The following is a 16,241-nucleotide window of genomic DNA, read 5'->3' on the forward strand; positions in this document are numbered from 1 at the left end:
TCCATCAAGACATCCAGCAACTTTATAGGCACCAAATATGGTATTCTTTTAGCAATCTGTGGCTGTTTTTGCAGCGGGGATAGTGCCTCGAATTATGATATTTTTCTCACCACAACCACAGGGTTTTTGTGCCTAAATCTAACCACACATTTACCACAGCATTGCTATGATGTAAAGTTTCAGCGTAGCCACTACAATAACGTGAAAATGCATCTGTGGTTTGCAGAAACGTACAATGCCAGCATTTTTCTGGCATTTGCTTTATTATTACTGACATTTTGACTTCAAAGTAAAGTGGTTCTGATCATCTGGTTGAACTGTTGGTTCGTCTGATCATCTTGTTTTTGTGGTAGCAATGTTATGGCACAGTTTGTGCAATTAACTGGAATTATTCTTTAATTAATTAACAACCAACAGTGACTCCAACATACTCAATGACCTCAGGAACTCAAAAATATCAACAGTGCTTACGAAGACAAAATGCACCCAAATATTTGACTTGTGTTTCCTGTTTGTGACTGAAGACAGAGCAGCTCATATTTCCTCTCTGCAGATATGATTTATTTCTGCCTCTCCTGTGTCTCCCTCCCCTCTGTCAGTCCGTCCATCTGTTTGTCAGATGTTTTCTGCACTATTACATAAAGTGAAAAGTTTGGAGAGACAGTGGATGACTTCGACATCAGACACACGGCCCACACTTTCCTGCCACGGCACATCCAGACTCTGACTCTGCTCTCCACCAGAAAAACAAGAAAACACTTCAGACAAACCTCATCCATCATGAAACCCCAAAACACTCCAGATTATACAACCTGAGAACATGAAACTAGAGTTACATGTAGCCTGTCTTTGTCATTTAAGGACAGAAACCTGAGGAAATAGGTTACAAAAAAAGTTGAATTGCAGTGATGAAAAGTAACTCACACCCTTTACTCAAGTACTGTACCTAAGTACAATTTTAAGGTACTTGTACTTTAAGTATTTCTATTTACTGCAACTTTATACTTCAGCTCCATCCCAGAGGGAAATATTGTACTTTTTACTGCACTGCATTTAGCTACTTTTCATATTACGGTTTTACAAAAATGATCTTATAAACCAATAATAATTAAAGATTAAACTAGTTTTTGTCTATTTTTCATATTGTTTTAAATATTTCAAATCCCCAAAAGATCAAATCACTAAATATCAAAGACTAGAGAAGCCCAGAATATTCATAGAAATTCTCGAAACAACACCAGCTACTGACAACTACTTACATACTAATTTATCAGTATTGATAATAATGAAGAATATAAGAATATATTATTAGATTTTTTGATACATTAATTACATTTTGATTATAATAATTAATTAATGATTGAGTAGGATTTTAAATGAATGACATTTACTTGTAGTGAAGTACTTACACATCATGGCACTGGCACTTTTACATTAATAGATCTTATTACTTCCTCTCCCACTGTTGAACTGACCGTCATGATTAAAAATGATTTTCAACCCAAATGCCAGGAACAAAAAAAAGAATGTTGACATTGTACATTTCTGCAAACTACGGATATTTTATATTTGTATGTTATTATGTAGCAGAAAGGTTGAAAGATACATTTAAACATCACTGTAGTTAGGTTTAGGCACAAAAACAACTTTGATATAGTAAGGAAAAGGTTGTGTTTTGGCTAAAATTATCCGGCTTTTATGGCACAATCCCTGCCAGAAATGCAGCGACTGGTTGCTACAAAACACTCGTTTGGAGCCTGAAAAGCAGCTGGAAGCACAGTGACAAGTTATTAGAGAACACATGTTCGGTACATAAAAAGCTGCTGGAAACACAGTGAAAGGATGCTATAAAACACTCATGTTTGGAGCCTAAAAAGCTGTAAGAAACAAAGTGACCGGTTGCTACACAACACCCATGTTTGGAGCCAAAAAAGCCACTGGACACATAATGGCAGGTCACTACAAAACACCCATGTGTGTAGCCTAAAAAAAATGCTGGAAACACAGTGACAGGTTGCTACAAAACACTTGTTTGGAGCCTGAAAAGCTGCTGGAAACACAGTAACTGGTTGCTACACAACACCCATGTTTGGAGCCTGGGCTGAATTTGTCTTTGTTGAGCACCTCACAGTTACAGTAACTGCTCTGACTCAGAATGCGATGGCCATTTTTACATTCAGTCACCAGAGGAAGACGAGGTGTTCGGTTTCATTCAGCAGAAACTCCTCAATATAAAACCAGCCTTTCCTGGAAACACACTGCTACACTGTGTATCTATACAGCTGAGGGCTGTGTGTGTGTGTGTGTGTGTGTGTGTGTGTGTGGTAAACTGCCAGTAGATGTTTGACTTTGAAGAACAACATGTTCCATTGAAGCAGACTTTGTCAGTGATAATAAAATACTCACTACAGCACTTCCCATCATGTAAACTCTGTACACAGAGAGACTCAGTGTGTGTGTGTGTGTGTGTGTGTGTGTTGTTTGTGCGCTCAGTCAGTCAAGCGCCAAGGTTATCTGCAGGGGAAGCAACACAGTGTGAAGCTCTGACTGAACACACTGATACTGCAGACACACACACACACACACACACACACACACACACAGAACCGTTAATTGTGGCCATATTCATATTTAATTATATCTGACATCACAGACGGAGGTGATGACAGCTCACAGCGGTGGCCTCTCCGTCACCTCTCCCTCTCCCTCAGTTCAATGCAATGAGCTTTATTGTAATAATATATAGCGTATCACAGTTTGAACGGTAAAGAGGCGGCCAGACGGGGAGGGCGGGGATGAGGGGTGAGCTGAGGTGCGAGAAGTAGATCAGAATAAAAACTCTCCTTTTCTCTCTCATAGCTCGGTGAAATGTGAACACGCAGACATGAAACACATTTTGATATTCAGTGTGATCTATCATTATCTCTGATGTCCATCCAGAATAAACGTCCATAAATCCACTCAGACACCAGAGAGAGAGTTCTTCAGTGTCACAGTAAACCTGGGACAGCTGTGTGTCCATCAGTACAAACAAACAGGAGCTGCTGATTGGTCACTCAGCACTGTGAATGGTGATCATTTAACCAATATGCAAATCAATACAAGCTAAAATTATGGCAGTGATAGTAATACCTACACAGAGGATGCACGATACGATGTTGTCACAATGCTTCAGTCACTATGAACACTAAACACAACCTGTTCAATGTTCAAGCAAGAGTATTATCCAAAGTCAGCAACCAAGACGACATGTTTATCTGACATATAGCAGCACTTACTACTGTGAACAGGACTTCAGTGAGAGGAGAGGAGAGGAGAGGAGAAGAGAGGAGAGGAGAGGAGAGGAGAGGGGCAGACTCCGCCTGACCACCGTACCGGTTGAGTGAAATGGAGTGCAGCCAAATGTTTCTGTGGTAACTACTCTCTGATTGGTGCGCAGTCCATATTTGCGCTTTGATTGGGCAGCTCTAGTCTCACAGTCAGCTGACTACAGCAGGGTCCTTTTTTTTTTTTCCAAGTCCATTTTTTTTTTTTTTTTACATCCAGCCCATTGTGTGGCCCCATACTGGATGTCCACTGGATCCGTCGCATGCAGGATTCGGCTACGAGATAATAATGTCACGCGATAATTTTCGGAAACCCTGGAGGTATAAAGCAGGGCTGGACTGGGACAAAAAAATGGCCCTGGCATTTTTGGCCATGGCGGTCAGCTATGATTGGTGAAATGTCATACGCACACACTACGCTATGACCAAAATTAAAATAAATCTCAGTAGTACCCTACATGTGCTGGAAGAGAGTACCAAGGCTAGAAAATCAATGTGCTCTTTCACTTCTCATCACATCCTGGTGGCAGTAGATGGCCCCGGAGCACACAGTGCCTATGGTGAAAGCACTTGCCAAAGAAACTCTACAAGATTTATCATTTCAATGACTTTACTACCATAGACTGATGGAATCAACCTTGATCTGTTACTGTAAAACAAATATATGTCTATGGATGTATGTGGGGCTTAGGCCTATAGATATGAATATGTAAACGTACACTCATTTCCTCTGTTTGCCACATGTGCATATGAACTCTTTTAAGGTAAAAAAAAAAAAAAAAGTGCCACTGTGTCCATGTATGTTCATGACCACACACGCACAAGCAGATATTACGTCACAAGCTAAAATCTCACTCCGGCCCTCTGACCAAAGTTGGCAGCCCTGGATCAGCGGCACTTTCTAATGAAAACAATCACCAGTTAAAGCCTCGAAACACAACTGGACATCTTCCAGCTGGATTATGATCTAAAATCAACATCAGCAACCAAGATGACACGTTTCCCTGACGTTAGCATGCGGCTACATGTAGCAGCGTATATGATTTAAACACTTTAAACACAGAGACATGCCTGCAGCAGACGACCTTGTAAAGAAATTGTCTGGTTGGAGTATTCAGAGGTTTTTACTTTCACATGTTTACATCATTATTTCAATCAATCAATCAATCAAACTTTATTTGTATAGCACTTTTCATACATTAAAAATGCAGCACAAAGTGCTTCACAAACGTTTGAAACGTTGGTGTGGTTATCCAACATCGTGACATTAGAAAAATAGAAAAAAGCGTGATAGGTCCTCTTCAACAGAGTTCACCGTGCAGGAAACATGTCATTTCTTTGCCCTCCTCCCGAACACTTTTCTCCCTGATAAAAATATGTAATAACACTGGAGGAGGCTGCAGCTTCAACTCAGGGAAATGTCATCATGCTACACTTTGCTGGGTCAAGGTCACGCTTGTCTTTTCTATTAGACTCGTGTAATTGGATGTGTTGGATTGGATTTTAATGGTGTCCACACATGTGTGTTCACACTTGACACTGTGATGTGACTTTCACACGTGTGATCAGATCTGCAGCACAGACAGAGGATTGTTGTACCTCTCTGTGGATGTGGACTCTCCTGTAAAGATGGCAGACGTCCTCTCAGGTCTGCTGAGGAAGACTCTGTGCTCTGTCGTCCTGTTACTGGCGGCTCAAACTTTGCGGTGAAGTAGTTATTGGTAGGAATGTTTTGGAAGTGTGAAATGGAAATTTTAATATTTGCTGTCGCTTCAAGATCCTTTCAAACACTGACACGCTTCAGTTTGTCCATCCAAGTTCGTGCTAAACAGTGTTGTGGTTTCACTGTCAGATACATATTTAATCAACATTTAATCAAACATAATAAGCACCAGATCGGACTCAGTATTGGCAGAAGGGTCATTTTGAAGGAATTAAATCGGGGCAAGAGGAATTGATCTTGAATGAAAACGTCATGCTTTAGATGTGACGAGCAGATTGTAGGGAAACAAATTAAACAGTTTACAGATACATTAAATAAAAATGTTTGCTCTCTGCGTTGAAACCACTGGCAGTGTGTCTCTGACTAAATCTATCTGCTGAAGCAAATAAGTTGTAAATGCACATGAATTTTGTGTTTGCACATGGTGGAGCTGCCACGCACTTTGTTTTGTGAGAAAACTGTCAGACTGGCCGTGCACTCTCCCCACGCTCTGGGCTTAAAGAGATCTGATCACTGATGTCGTTGTCTGAGTAGAGACGTGAAATGGAGTCAGGCAGACGGAAAACACCGTCTGGACAGTGCCGCAAAACAAACAGTCGGGCGGAGTGGCAGGACAGTAAAATGAAACATGAATGACAATATGTTCATATGGTAATGCCTGATTGTTTCAGAGAATGGAACAAAATTTCCATTCATCAATTTTCATCCGCTAATCTGAGCAAAGCACCCCAGACGTCCCTCTCCCCACCATTCCAGCTCCTGGAGGACCCCGAGGTGTTCCCAGGCCAGATGAGATACAAAATCCCTCCAGTGTGTTCTGGGTCTGCCCCGGGGCCTCCTACCAGTGGGACGTGCCCAGAACACCTCCTGATCAGATGTTGAACCACCTCAACATGAAGGAGCAGCGGCTCTACTCCGAGCTCCCTCCAGATGTCTGACTCCTCCCCCTATCTCTAAGGCTGAGCCCAGACACCCTACAGAGGAAACTCATTTCAGACGCTTGTATCTGTGACCTCATTCTTTCAGTCACTACCCAGAGCTCATGACCATAGGTGAGGGTTGGGACGGAGATGGACCAGGAAATCAAAAGCTTTGCCTTCCGGCTCAGCTCCCTCTGAACCACAACGGTCTGGCGCAGCGCCCACATCACTGCAGATGCTGCGCCAAACAGCCAATCCACCTCAGGCTCCATTCTACCCTCACTCGTGAACAAGACCCCGAGATACTTGAACTCCCTCGGTGAGGCAGTAACTCTCTCCCAACCCAGAGGGAACAATCCACCATGACCCCAGGTTTGGAGGTACTGAGTCTCATCCGGACCGCTTCGTCACCGTGTGATGAAACCAACAGAAACACATCATCTGCAAATGAAAGAGATGAAATTCTGAGGTTCCCAAACCAGACCCCTTCCACCCCCGCCCACATTTAAGAGGACTGTCTGAACAGACCGAGGGTCTAGGGACCATGTCTGAAGGGTCACTGCTGGTTCCAAAGGTGCTGGACTGAAAGGGTTTGGTGGAGAGGGGGCTTCTGCTCAGGCCCTCACTTGAACTCTTCAGCAGACTTGTTGTGATGATTTAACAAATGAACTCTGTTACACACTTTCATCTGCCCCACGTTGCTTTATTACAGCACACTTGAGCTCTAGTTAAGAATTTACTGTCTCATAGTGACACCAGCCTGTAAACACTCCCATCACATGACCGCAGCCTCACTGACTCAGGATCAGCTGACTCACAGCACTACTGTCTTGGCTCATATCTGTTATATTTAACAGCTCCTGCTGAATGCTTTTACATAAATATAATGACTATGCTGCACAAGTAATGAGATGCTAATGAATTCCACATGTAATCTAATGCACTGCAGACCACAGTCCATTTGATAAAACACACACTGAGGCTCATGCTCCTGATTAATGATGACAGAATGACAATAGGGAAGGATATTAATGTGAACACATGATTCAGTTATCAACAGTTAATGTGCTCTGAACAGATCAAAAGGCGGTCTGACTTTGTGCAGTGTTTTTATGCCTCCATGCCGGCGACAGCCGCGGCCAGAGGTGTTATGTTTTCAGGTTGTAACATTCTCAAGAACGCAATATCTTAAGAACTTCCACTCAAGCATAAACTAATTAGATTTCAGCGGTGAAAGGTCAAGGTCACTGTGACATCATCTGTCTCGTTCTTATTAACATGATATCTCAAAAACACATTGATAGGATTTTTTTATATATTTTTTATTTATTTATTTTTTCATATTTGGCACAAATGTCTATTTGGACTCTTGGTCGTAGGTCAAAGGTCACTGCGACTTCATCTGTCTCGTTCTTGTTAACATGATATCTCAAAAACACATTGATAGGATTTTTTTATTTATTTATTTCAAATTTGGCACAAACGTACACTTGTTCTCAAGCATAAACTAATTCGATTTCGGCGGACAAAGGTCAAGGTCACTGTGACATCATCTGTCTCATTCTTGTTAACATGATGTCTCAAAAACACATTGATAGGATTTTTTATTTATTTTAATTTTTTTTAATTCAAATTTGGCACAAACGTCCACTTGGACTCAAGCATAAACTAATTCGATTTCAGCGGTGAAAGGTCAAGGTCACTGTGACATCATTTGTCTCATTCTTGTTAACATGATATCTCAAAAACACATTGATAGGATTTTTTATTTATTTTTTTCAAATTTGGCACAAATGTCCACTTGGACTCTTGGTCGTAGGTCAAAGGTCACTGCGACTCATCCGTCTTGTTCTGGTGAATAAAATATCTGAAGAACACCTTGAGGGAATGTTTTCAAATTTGGCACAAACGTCCACTTGAAGACGTGGGAGAAGCAGTTCAAGGTCAACTGCTTCCTGGCCCCCTTCCCCAGTTAGATCGGAATACCAAGATTACAAAAGTGGGAATTCTGGGAAGTGGGAAGTTTTTAGACGGGAGAAGGGTAGAAGCCGTGGATACAGTGTTCTCTGGTGATGTGTCAGGGAAAACAGAGTCCTGCTCTCCAACAGAAATCAGTTAGAGGGGACATAACCAACTGGATTGCCACTGAGCTGGTTCTGAGTGGCACCGATCATCAGAATATAACATTCTATGTTTAAAACTCAGTTAGTATTGACATGCTACACATCGTTAGCTCAGTTAGATTCTTCACAATTCAGTCACTTAGTTCATTTCATGGAAACCATGAGAACCAAATAATTAGTTCAGATTTATCAGCCTAGTAAACAAGAGGCTGCCAACCTTTGAAACGCTCATGAAGTCTGTTCCTTCAGTCTGTACGAATCCACCAATCAAAAGAATATTTTCAGTCCACTGCTAACTGTAGGCTAACTTCAGTGGTCAAACAAACCGCACTTCTTCCAATATAAACTATATTTTCTTGTCTTCTTGCACCGTGTTGTTGGGTCTGCTTGTTTCGCTGCCTTGCTGGCTACAAAATAAAAGTGTCTCGCACTTTACTGTGTACTTTCCTCCAATCATGAGTACAACATGTGCGCCCAGTTTGGAACGCCAACAGGCTCTGTCACATATCTTCCAATGGCAACCTTTCAAAGCTTTTTTTTTTCAAAATCAAAAGAATTTTATTCTGATCCCTTCTGTGCAGAGTTTGCATGTTCTCCCTGTGTCAGCGTGTCAGTGGTCTTTACTCAGCTGCAATCATTCCTAGTGGCCCATGACATGTATGAAAAGTTCCAGTCTGGCTTTAAACCACATCACAGCACTGAAACAGCACTTTTGAGGGTTTTTAACAATCTTTTGTCAACTGTTGATTCATGTAACTCTGCTGTTCTGGTGCTGCTTGACCTGTCAGCAGCCTTTGATACCGTAGATGATAGGATCCTCCTGTCTCGCTTGGAACAGTGGGTAGGTATCACAGGTACTGCCCTTCTGTGGTTTCAGTCCTACCTCACTGATCGGAGCTTCTCAATTCAACTCAGCTACGGCCCCTCTCACCTCCGGTGTCCCCCAAGGCTCCATTTTGGGCCCCATCCTCTTCTTGCTCTACATGCTGCCATTAGGGTTGATTTTTAAGAGACACAACATACCTTTTCACTGTTTTGCAGATGATGTACAGATCTATCTGCCCCTTAAATCCATTAGCAAGGATTCTGTACAGCCACTGCTAGAATGTTTAAAAGATGTCAAATCCTGGATGGACACTAACTTTTTAAATCTCAATGAGGATAAAACAGAGATCATTATGTTTGGATGTGACCCCTGATTTTCTGGGCCCCTTCACTCCTAACATCCGTTCCTCTGTTAAAAATCTCGGTGTGTCCTTTGACAGTGCTTTTAAATTCGATAAACAAATTAGATCAGTAATACAAACCAGCTTTTATCAACTCAGGCTTTTAGCTAAAGTAAAGGGCTATCTCTCCCCCCAAAATCTAGAGAGGGTAATCTATGCTTTTATAACCTCATGTCTGGACTACTGTAACTCGCTTTGTCGGTATTGACCAGTCACTGCTACACCGTCTACAGCTTGTCCAGAATGCAGCAGCCCGCCTCCTCACTGGAAAGCGTAAACGCGATCACATCACACCAATCTTGGCCTCGCTCCACTGGCTTCCAGTGCGTTTTAGAATTGATTTTAAGATTTTATTGATTGTTTTTCAAGCCCTAAATGGGCTGGCACCCCCTTATTTAACTGAACTCCTGCACTGTCATGCTCCCTCCAGAGCCTTGAGATCAGCCAGTCAGCTATTACTGGCTGCTCCTAGGACTAGGCTGAAGACCAGAGGTGACAGAGCCTTTGGGACGGCTGCCCCGAGGCTCTGGAATAGCCTGCCCCTGCACATTAGGTCTGCCCAGACCCTAGAGGTTTTTAAGTCTTTTCTTAAAACCCACCTCTTCTCTCAGGCTTTTAACTCAGGTTGAGCTGGACACCCAAACATTTTATCTTATTTTATAACCCTTGTATTTTATTTTATTTTATTGTATTGTATTTTATGTATCTTATGGTTGTTATTGTGGTGTACTATTGGGTGCCTCATCGTATTTGCTTGTTTATTTCTATTGACCTGTTCAGCACTTTGGTCAACCTTGGTTGTTTTAAATGTGCTTTATAAATAAAGTTTGAGTTGAGTTGAGTTTCCTGCAGGTGCTCCAGTTTCCTCCCACAGTCCAAAGACATGCAGGTTAATTGGTGACTCTAAGTACAACAACAATACTAATATCATATGAAGGCTTATAAGCAACTCTGACCAAAGATATGTTTCAGGGTCACCGTGACTAAAAGTTATAGGTCATGATTAATGATGATGACTGAATAATTAATTTCCCCAAAAACACGCAGAGGTGTCTGCAGTACCTCTGTATATAACCTGGGAGGCAAAACCCAGGCCAAAAAAGTCCCATATACCACTGTTAATATCAGATTTAAACTTTTCTCCATTTTTTAAATCAGTCTTCATTTTTCATCTCAGAAACAGGTCTTAAAGGTCACTTAGTATAATGTTGGGAGAGCGTGCAGCCTCCCCTCCTGACTCCCATACATATTGATTTTCAAATTCAGTTTCCAGATTCAATTAAATTTTACAAAACTTTATTTGTCCCTGCAAGGGCAGCTGTGTGCAGTCGCTTATCACCCACATCAGCAGATACCCTCTCAATAAACAGGGGAGGAGAAGACACACTGTTAATCACACAGCTAATGAAGGCTTGGAGCTATAAACAGTGTGTGGGATTGGTGAGAAATCGATTAAAATAAAATAAAAATATCTGACAACATCCACAGAAAGTGATGAAGCTGTATGCTGCAGAGGGATTGTAGCAGCAGTAACACAGCGTACCGGGTCACCTCACTGAGTCCACACACAGCAAATGTTCAATTATCCCTCAACAGATGGATTTTATTATTCAGCACAAAATGACTTTTACATCAGTTGTAGAAACAGCAGTGTTGAAGCAGCTCAGAGGATTCTGTGTATGACTCGAAATGTGTTTTTATTTTCTCTTTCTGTTCAGATTCGTCTCTATCCAAGATGAGCCCCTGCTCTGAGGCCGGGAAACCCTGTAACCCCTGTCTGGATGCGGCGAAGGCCTGTAACCTTAACGAAACGTGTAAACGCCTACGATCTGCCTATAACTCCATCTGCAGCAAGGCCACACCCCCTCAGCCCTCTCTGGCCAATCAGGAGCCGTGCAGCCGGAAAAGATGTCAGAAGGTGGGGGCAGAATTATTGTCTAATAATTCAATGTTTGGTTTAATGTTAAATTAGGAATGCACCTGTTTACTGACAGAACATCAGTATCACCTAATATTACTCTTGCAGAGTCGGAGAGCCGCCGTTTTAGATGTGAATGAGTACCAGACCGTTTTATGTTGTACGGACCGAGATTGCTAAATACATATTTTGGATCATTGTTGTTAAAACCAGATCAGTAGAGAATATAGCACCTTTCACCACCGCTCATTTTAGGAGGATCGCTCCAAGGAGACGTGTTCTTTGTTTAGATTATCGGACGATGGAGCATAGATACTTGTTTCTGGCTGCAGTGTTAGCTCGCTGAAAAGTTTTCTACTTCACTTTAATATGTTGATTAAAAACACCTCCGTCTGTTGATACTTTGAAATGGGCGGCACAGTGATGCAGTGGTTAGCATTGTTGCCTCACAGCAAGAGGGTTCCTGGTTTGAACCCAGGGTGGGGAGCCCTTGTGTGTGGAATTTGCATGTTCTCCTGTGTCAGCGTGGATTTGATGTGAAGATGCTAGCTAGCACTAGGATAGCTAGCTAGTAGAAATGTTGACTACTCCCACTACTGTGAAGTGATTGACTGATATAGGATTGTGAGCATCTGATTGGTCACATTAAAAAATGATTGACCGATACCAACCCCTCTCGATCTCGCACAGGTGTATGTCTACAGTGGCTCTATGGCTCTGCAGGTGGGTGATACTGTTGACTGCCATCAGCTGTCACTGCAAGTCGTGCTAAAAAAAGGAAGGCTTGAAACTTCCAGCATCTCGTAGTCCCAGGGAGCTAATCTGTGTTTCCTAGGATAGTGAAGCCATGACGCGACCTGACTGGCTGTTACTCGCTGCCTATGAAATAAATAAAACAACACTTCGAAGATGACACAGTGAAGCTTACCGGTACCCTGCAGCTGCACTTTTGGAGATAGTCTTTAGCTTGCTAATCCTTGGCAAATGTCCGTCATTTGTAGTTTTACCTTCCAACAACTTCATCCTCGACTCCGTAAATTCACCAGCAAACCACCCGGCTCCTGGGACGGATGGCCTGGTGGTTTGCTGGTGAATCACGGAGGCTTGAAATCTTGAAACAGTTATGATTGTAAAGATCTTCTGTTGTAAAACATCCATGTTTTTACAGACACGGATACAAACTGTCAAGTTCAGACCAAAGATTCTCGACGAGACAAAACCGTTGACAGAAAAGTGTCAGCGGTGTGAACTGGCCGTCCGAGCTCGACTCAAGCCGGCTGATGGTGTCACCTGACACTCAGCTGGTCAAATGGCCGACGGCTGGTTTTAAAGCACGTCACCTGTTTCAACAGCCAATCAGCTTGTAGTGAAGTCTGCTGGTCAAGTCAAAATGGCCACAGACGGCGTGTTGGCTTGCTGCAGCAGGTGTTCCGTCCCCACAGAGCCCTCTGTTTCTGTCCTCACGAGCCGTTGACTAGAGATGATACGCCGTCTCATGGTGGTCACTTCCTGTCGACGTTACAGATCAGAAGCACAGAGAGTTGTTGACTAGAGATGATACGCCGTCTCATGGTGGTCACTTCCTGTCGACGTTACAGATCAGAAGCACAGAGAGTCGTTGACTAGAGATGATACGCCGTCTCATGGCGGTCACTTCCTGTCGACGTTACAGATCAGAAGCACAGAGAGTTGTTGACTAGAGATGATACGCCGTCTCATGGTGGTCACTTCCTGTCGACGTTACAGATCAGAAGCACAGAGAGTCGTTGACTAGAGATGATACGCCGTCTCATCTAGTTGGTGTGAACTGGCAGCATTTTACAACGTTTTGGTCTGAACTGGGCTTTAGGGAAACTTGGCTGATTTGCGGAGGCATACAACCACAAAGCGGCTGTTCTAGTTGTACAATAAAATGAAGCTGTGTGGATATTTAGTGTCACTAAAGGCTGAGCTGTAAGAATGTGTTGGAGAGAACGTAAACAGACGTACACAGGGCTTCACATGTCATGTGGTACTTACTGAATTTCCCCATCAGGGTAAAATATACCTCTCCATAATGCGGCCATTCAGAATCTGAAGAATACAAAAATACAACCGTCAATCACTCCAGCTCCATTATACGTTAATCAGTGAAGTGTGCAGCAGGTGGTATCACCTTTTAGCTTTTACTTCACTGATGATGTTGAAGTGCACTCCTGCAAGTCACAAATATCGGAGTAGAAAAAAAAGCACCTACTCTACCAACTGATTTCTGACCTTTTCTCCAGTGGTGAGATCATGAGACAGAGCTGTGCACGGTGAAATAACATCCTGCACGTTGCTGGATCTGTTAAAACTAAAAGCTTATTTAAGACTAAAAGGTTATTAATATTTCATTTCCTGCTCCCTTTCCTCATTTCTACTGACTAAACGTTAAGCTGCTAACAGCTAAATGTAATTTCACTGTTATGTAACCGTCCTGTGGAATACAAGGCTGTTGAAGATCTGACCTCTGCTCCGCTCCTGGATAGAGAATATTTAACTATCTAGTAATATAAATGATACAAAGATGATGATTCACTCCTCACTCTGTGTCTCTCAGGCCCTGCGTCAGTTCTTCGAGCGGGTCTCATGGGAGCTGAGCTACCCTCTGCTGTTCTGCTCCTGCCCGGACCAGGCGTGTGCCGAGCGCCGCCGCCGCACCATCGTCCCCTCCTGCTCCCACCAGGAGAGGCACAAGCCCACCTGCCTGGAGCTCCGACGCATCTGCCGCTCCGACGCTCTCTGCAGGTGAGACAGCCTCCAGCAGCCAATCAGGTGTGAGCGTGACCTGCCGGTTTTCCATTCACATGCACGAAGGCTGGATGCAGCGTGTTTCGCTGATTATGATCAGGCGAGAGGAGGAACTAATCAGTGAAATCAGCTGCTGGAGGGTTTAATTGGAAAGAAATCGAGAACACTCTTGGGTCAAAATTGCGAGTTTGATTGATAACTACTGGCTTCAAAGGTTAGAGGAGCCTGAAGTGGGGGAAGTGAGTGAGTTACACCCCCGCCCTCCTCCCTCGGTGACTACGGTTGGGGTGCCCTTGAAAAGGCAGCAGTGCTGGTGAAAAGCACACGCCTGATTGGTTAGCTTTCTCTGGATGAATATATGTTGAATACAGTGATGAAGGCAGGAAGACAGTTTCTGAGTTAAAGAACAGAGAGGGGAAGTTCAAAAGAGGGTTACTGAGGGAGGAAAGGCTCAAAACTTAATTATAGGGATATGTCTCTGATTTTCAACCAGCTCTGCGTCAGAACAACGTGGGTAGTGTGTGTTAATGGGCTCAATCCCAAGTCACCCCCTTGGCCATTCCATTTTTAGTGCTGCTGCGTAGGATAGTGTATCCCGTGTCTTTTGGGGATTGACGGCTAGTGGTCATCCAGCCCTCTGGGTGGCCCTCCAAATGGAGTGGTAAGAGAAAATTCCTAGAATGCTTTGCAAACTGCAGCTGTTTAAAGTAAAAAAGCAACATGCAGAAAAAACCCATAAATGTAATTTATCCTTGCTAATAATAATAATGCAAACATTTTAAAGTTCCTCGGGCTATGTTAGATTAACGTAGACACAAAGGAATATGTATGTTTCAACACTTTATTTTTTTAAGCTAACTCTTTCAACTGTTTATCAGAACTATTAGCTAACAATTTCAACTATTATCCATTAGCTAACTAATGCTATTTCAACTGTTTAGCTGCTAACTAGCCTTATATCAACTGTTAATCAATTACCTTTAGCTAACCAATGCTACCTGCAACACTTTCTTCAAGCTATCTGTTTCAACCTTTTGTTCCATTAGCTAGCTAATGCTGTTTGAACTGTTTAAGCTAACCAATGCAGACAAGTTATTAGATGTTACTAGTTAACTGTTTCAACCGATAGCCATTACTTTTAGCTAACTAATTCTATTTCAACTAGCTACTTATCAGCTAACTAATCCAATATGAACTGTTTATGAATTACTTTTAGCTAGCGATATGTTTCAATCTTTTGCTCCATCACTTATAGCTAACTAATGCTATTTCAACAGTTTAGCAGTTATTTATAGCTAACTAATGTTGTTTTGACCGTTTAATAACTTTACCTTTAGCTAACTAATGCTATTTTGACAGTTTATCAGATCTTTTTAGCTAACTGTTTCAACCGTTAGCCTTTACTTTCAGCTAACTATTGCTATTGCAATATTTACTTACTTACTGTCACTATTACTTTTATCTAACTGTTTCAACCCTTAGGCCTCATTTACATCTCAAGTGATGTGTTCGCGTAGCGCTCGTAAACGGTTGCTGTGTGCTCACGTTTTCATTTTGGCAAGCATGTTAACAAGCTAGAGCATTCACAACGCATCTGTTCTATGCGCTGCTTGAGTCGTGCTGCTTTCGCCAGCAAGCTCGAAAATAGATGAGATGACGATTTTTTGCGCGAGCGAATGGTCACTGTAGTCAACAAAAAATTGACATCCACAGTGGCCAAGAGAGGTCACAACACACGCAAACTACACGCAAACACGAGTTTGCATGTGTTGTGACCTCTCTCAGCCACCACAGACATCTCCCCCTTGACCAAATGAGACCTGACAGCAACATGTTTCATGTTATGGAGATGGACGACTACAGATTGATCGAGGCGGTCAAAAAGCATGTTGACCTTCATGATGTCCGACATCCATTGTATAAAGACAGTCAAAGGAAGGAGAAGGCATGGGCAGCGGTCGCCACCGCAATTGGCTTTGATAACCATAAGTAGCTAATGCAGTTTTGCTGTGTATGTTTTGTGACAGCTAAGCACATGTGGCTAACACTGAGACAAATGGGCTTTTTGTACTAAGGCTAGTAATTAGCAGACAAAGACTACTTACCCATTTGTAGTGCTAAATAGTATTAATTCTCCAAGCGTTGGAATAATCACTGGCACGTGAACCTGTCCACCCTGGGCTTTGGGTCCAAACTCACTTCTTCTTCTTTGGGGTTTATTGGAGATTTGCAA

At 42.6% G+C, this 16,241-nt stretch overlaps 1 protein-coding gene across 1 annotated transcript in view; it reads left to right on the forward strand.

Annotated features, from left to right (window-relative positions):
• Nucleotides 1–16,241, forward strand: part of gfra2b (GDNF family receptor alpha 2b) — a 188,506-nt gene that overhangs the window by 95,534 nt on the left and 76,731 nt on the right. Inside the window, exons 4-5 of the mRNA XM_033647315.2 lie at nucleotides 11,037–11,236; nucleotides 13,818–14,005. Of these exons, the coding sequence (XP_033503206.1) occupies nucleotides 11,037–11,236; nucleotides 13,818–14,005 (388 nt within the window). The remainder of the gene's footprint in view (nucleotides 1–11,036; nucleotides 11,237–13,817; nucleotides 14,006–16,241) is intronic.

Source organism: Epinephelus lanceolatus, chromosome 19 (assembly GCF_041903045.1).
Source record: "Epinephelus lanceolatus isolate andai-2023 chromosome 19, ASM4190304v1, whole genome shotgun sequence".
Lineage (NCBI taxonomy): Eukaryota > Metazoa > Chordata > Actinopteri > Perciformes > Serranidae > Epinephelus > Epinephelus lanceolatus.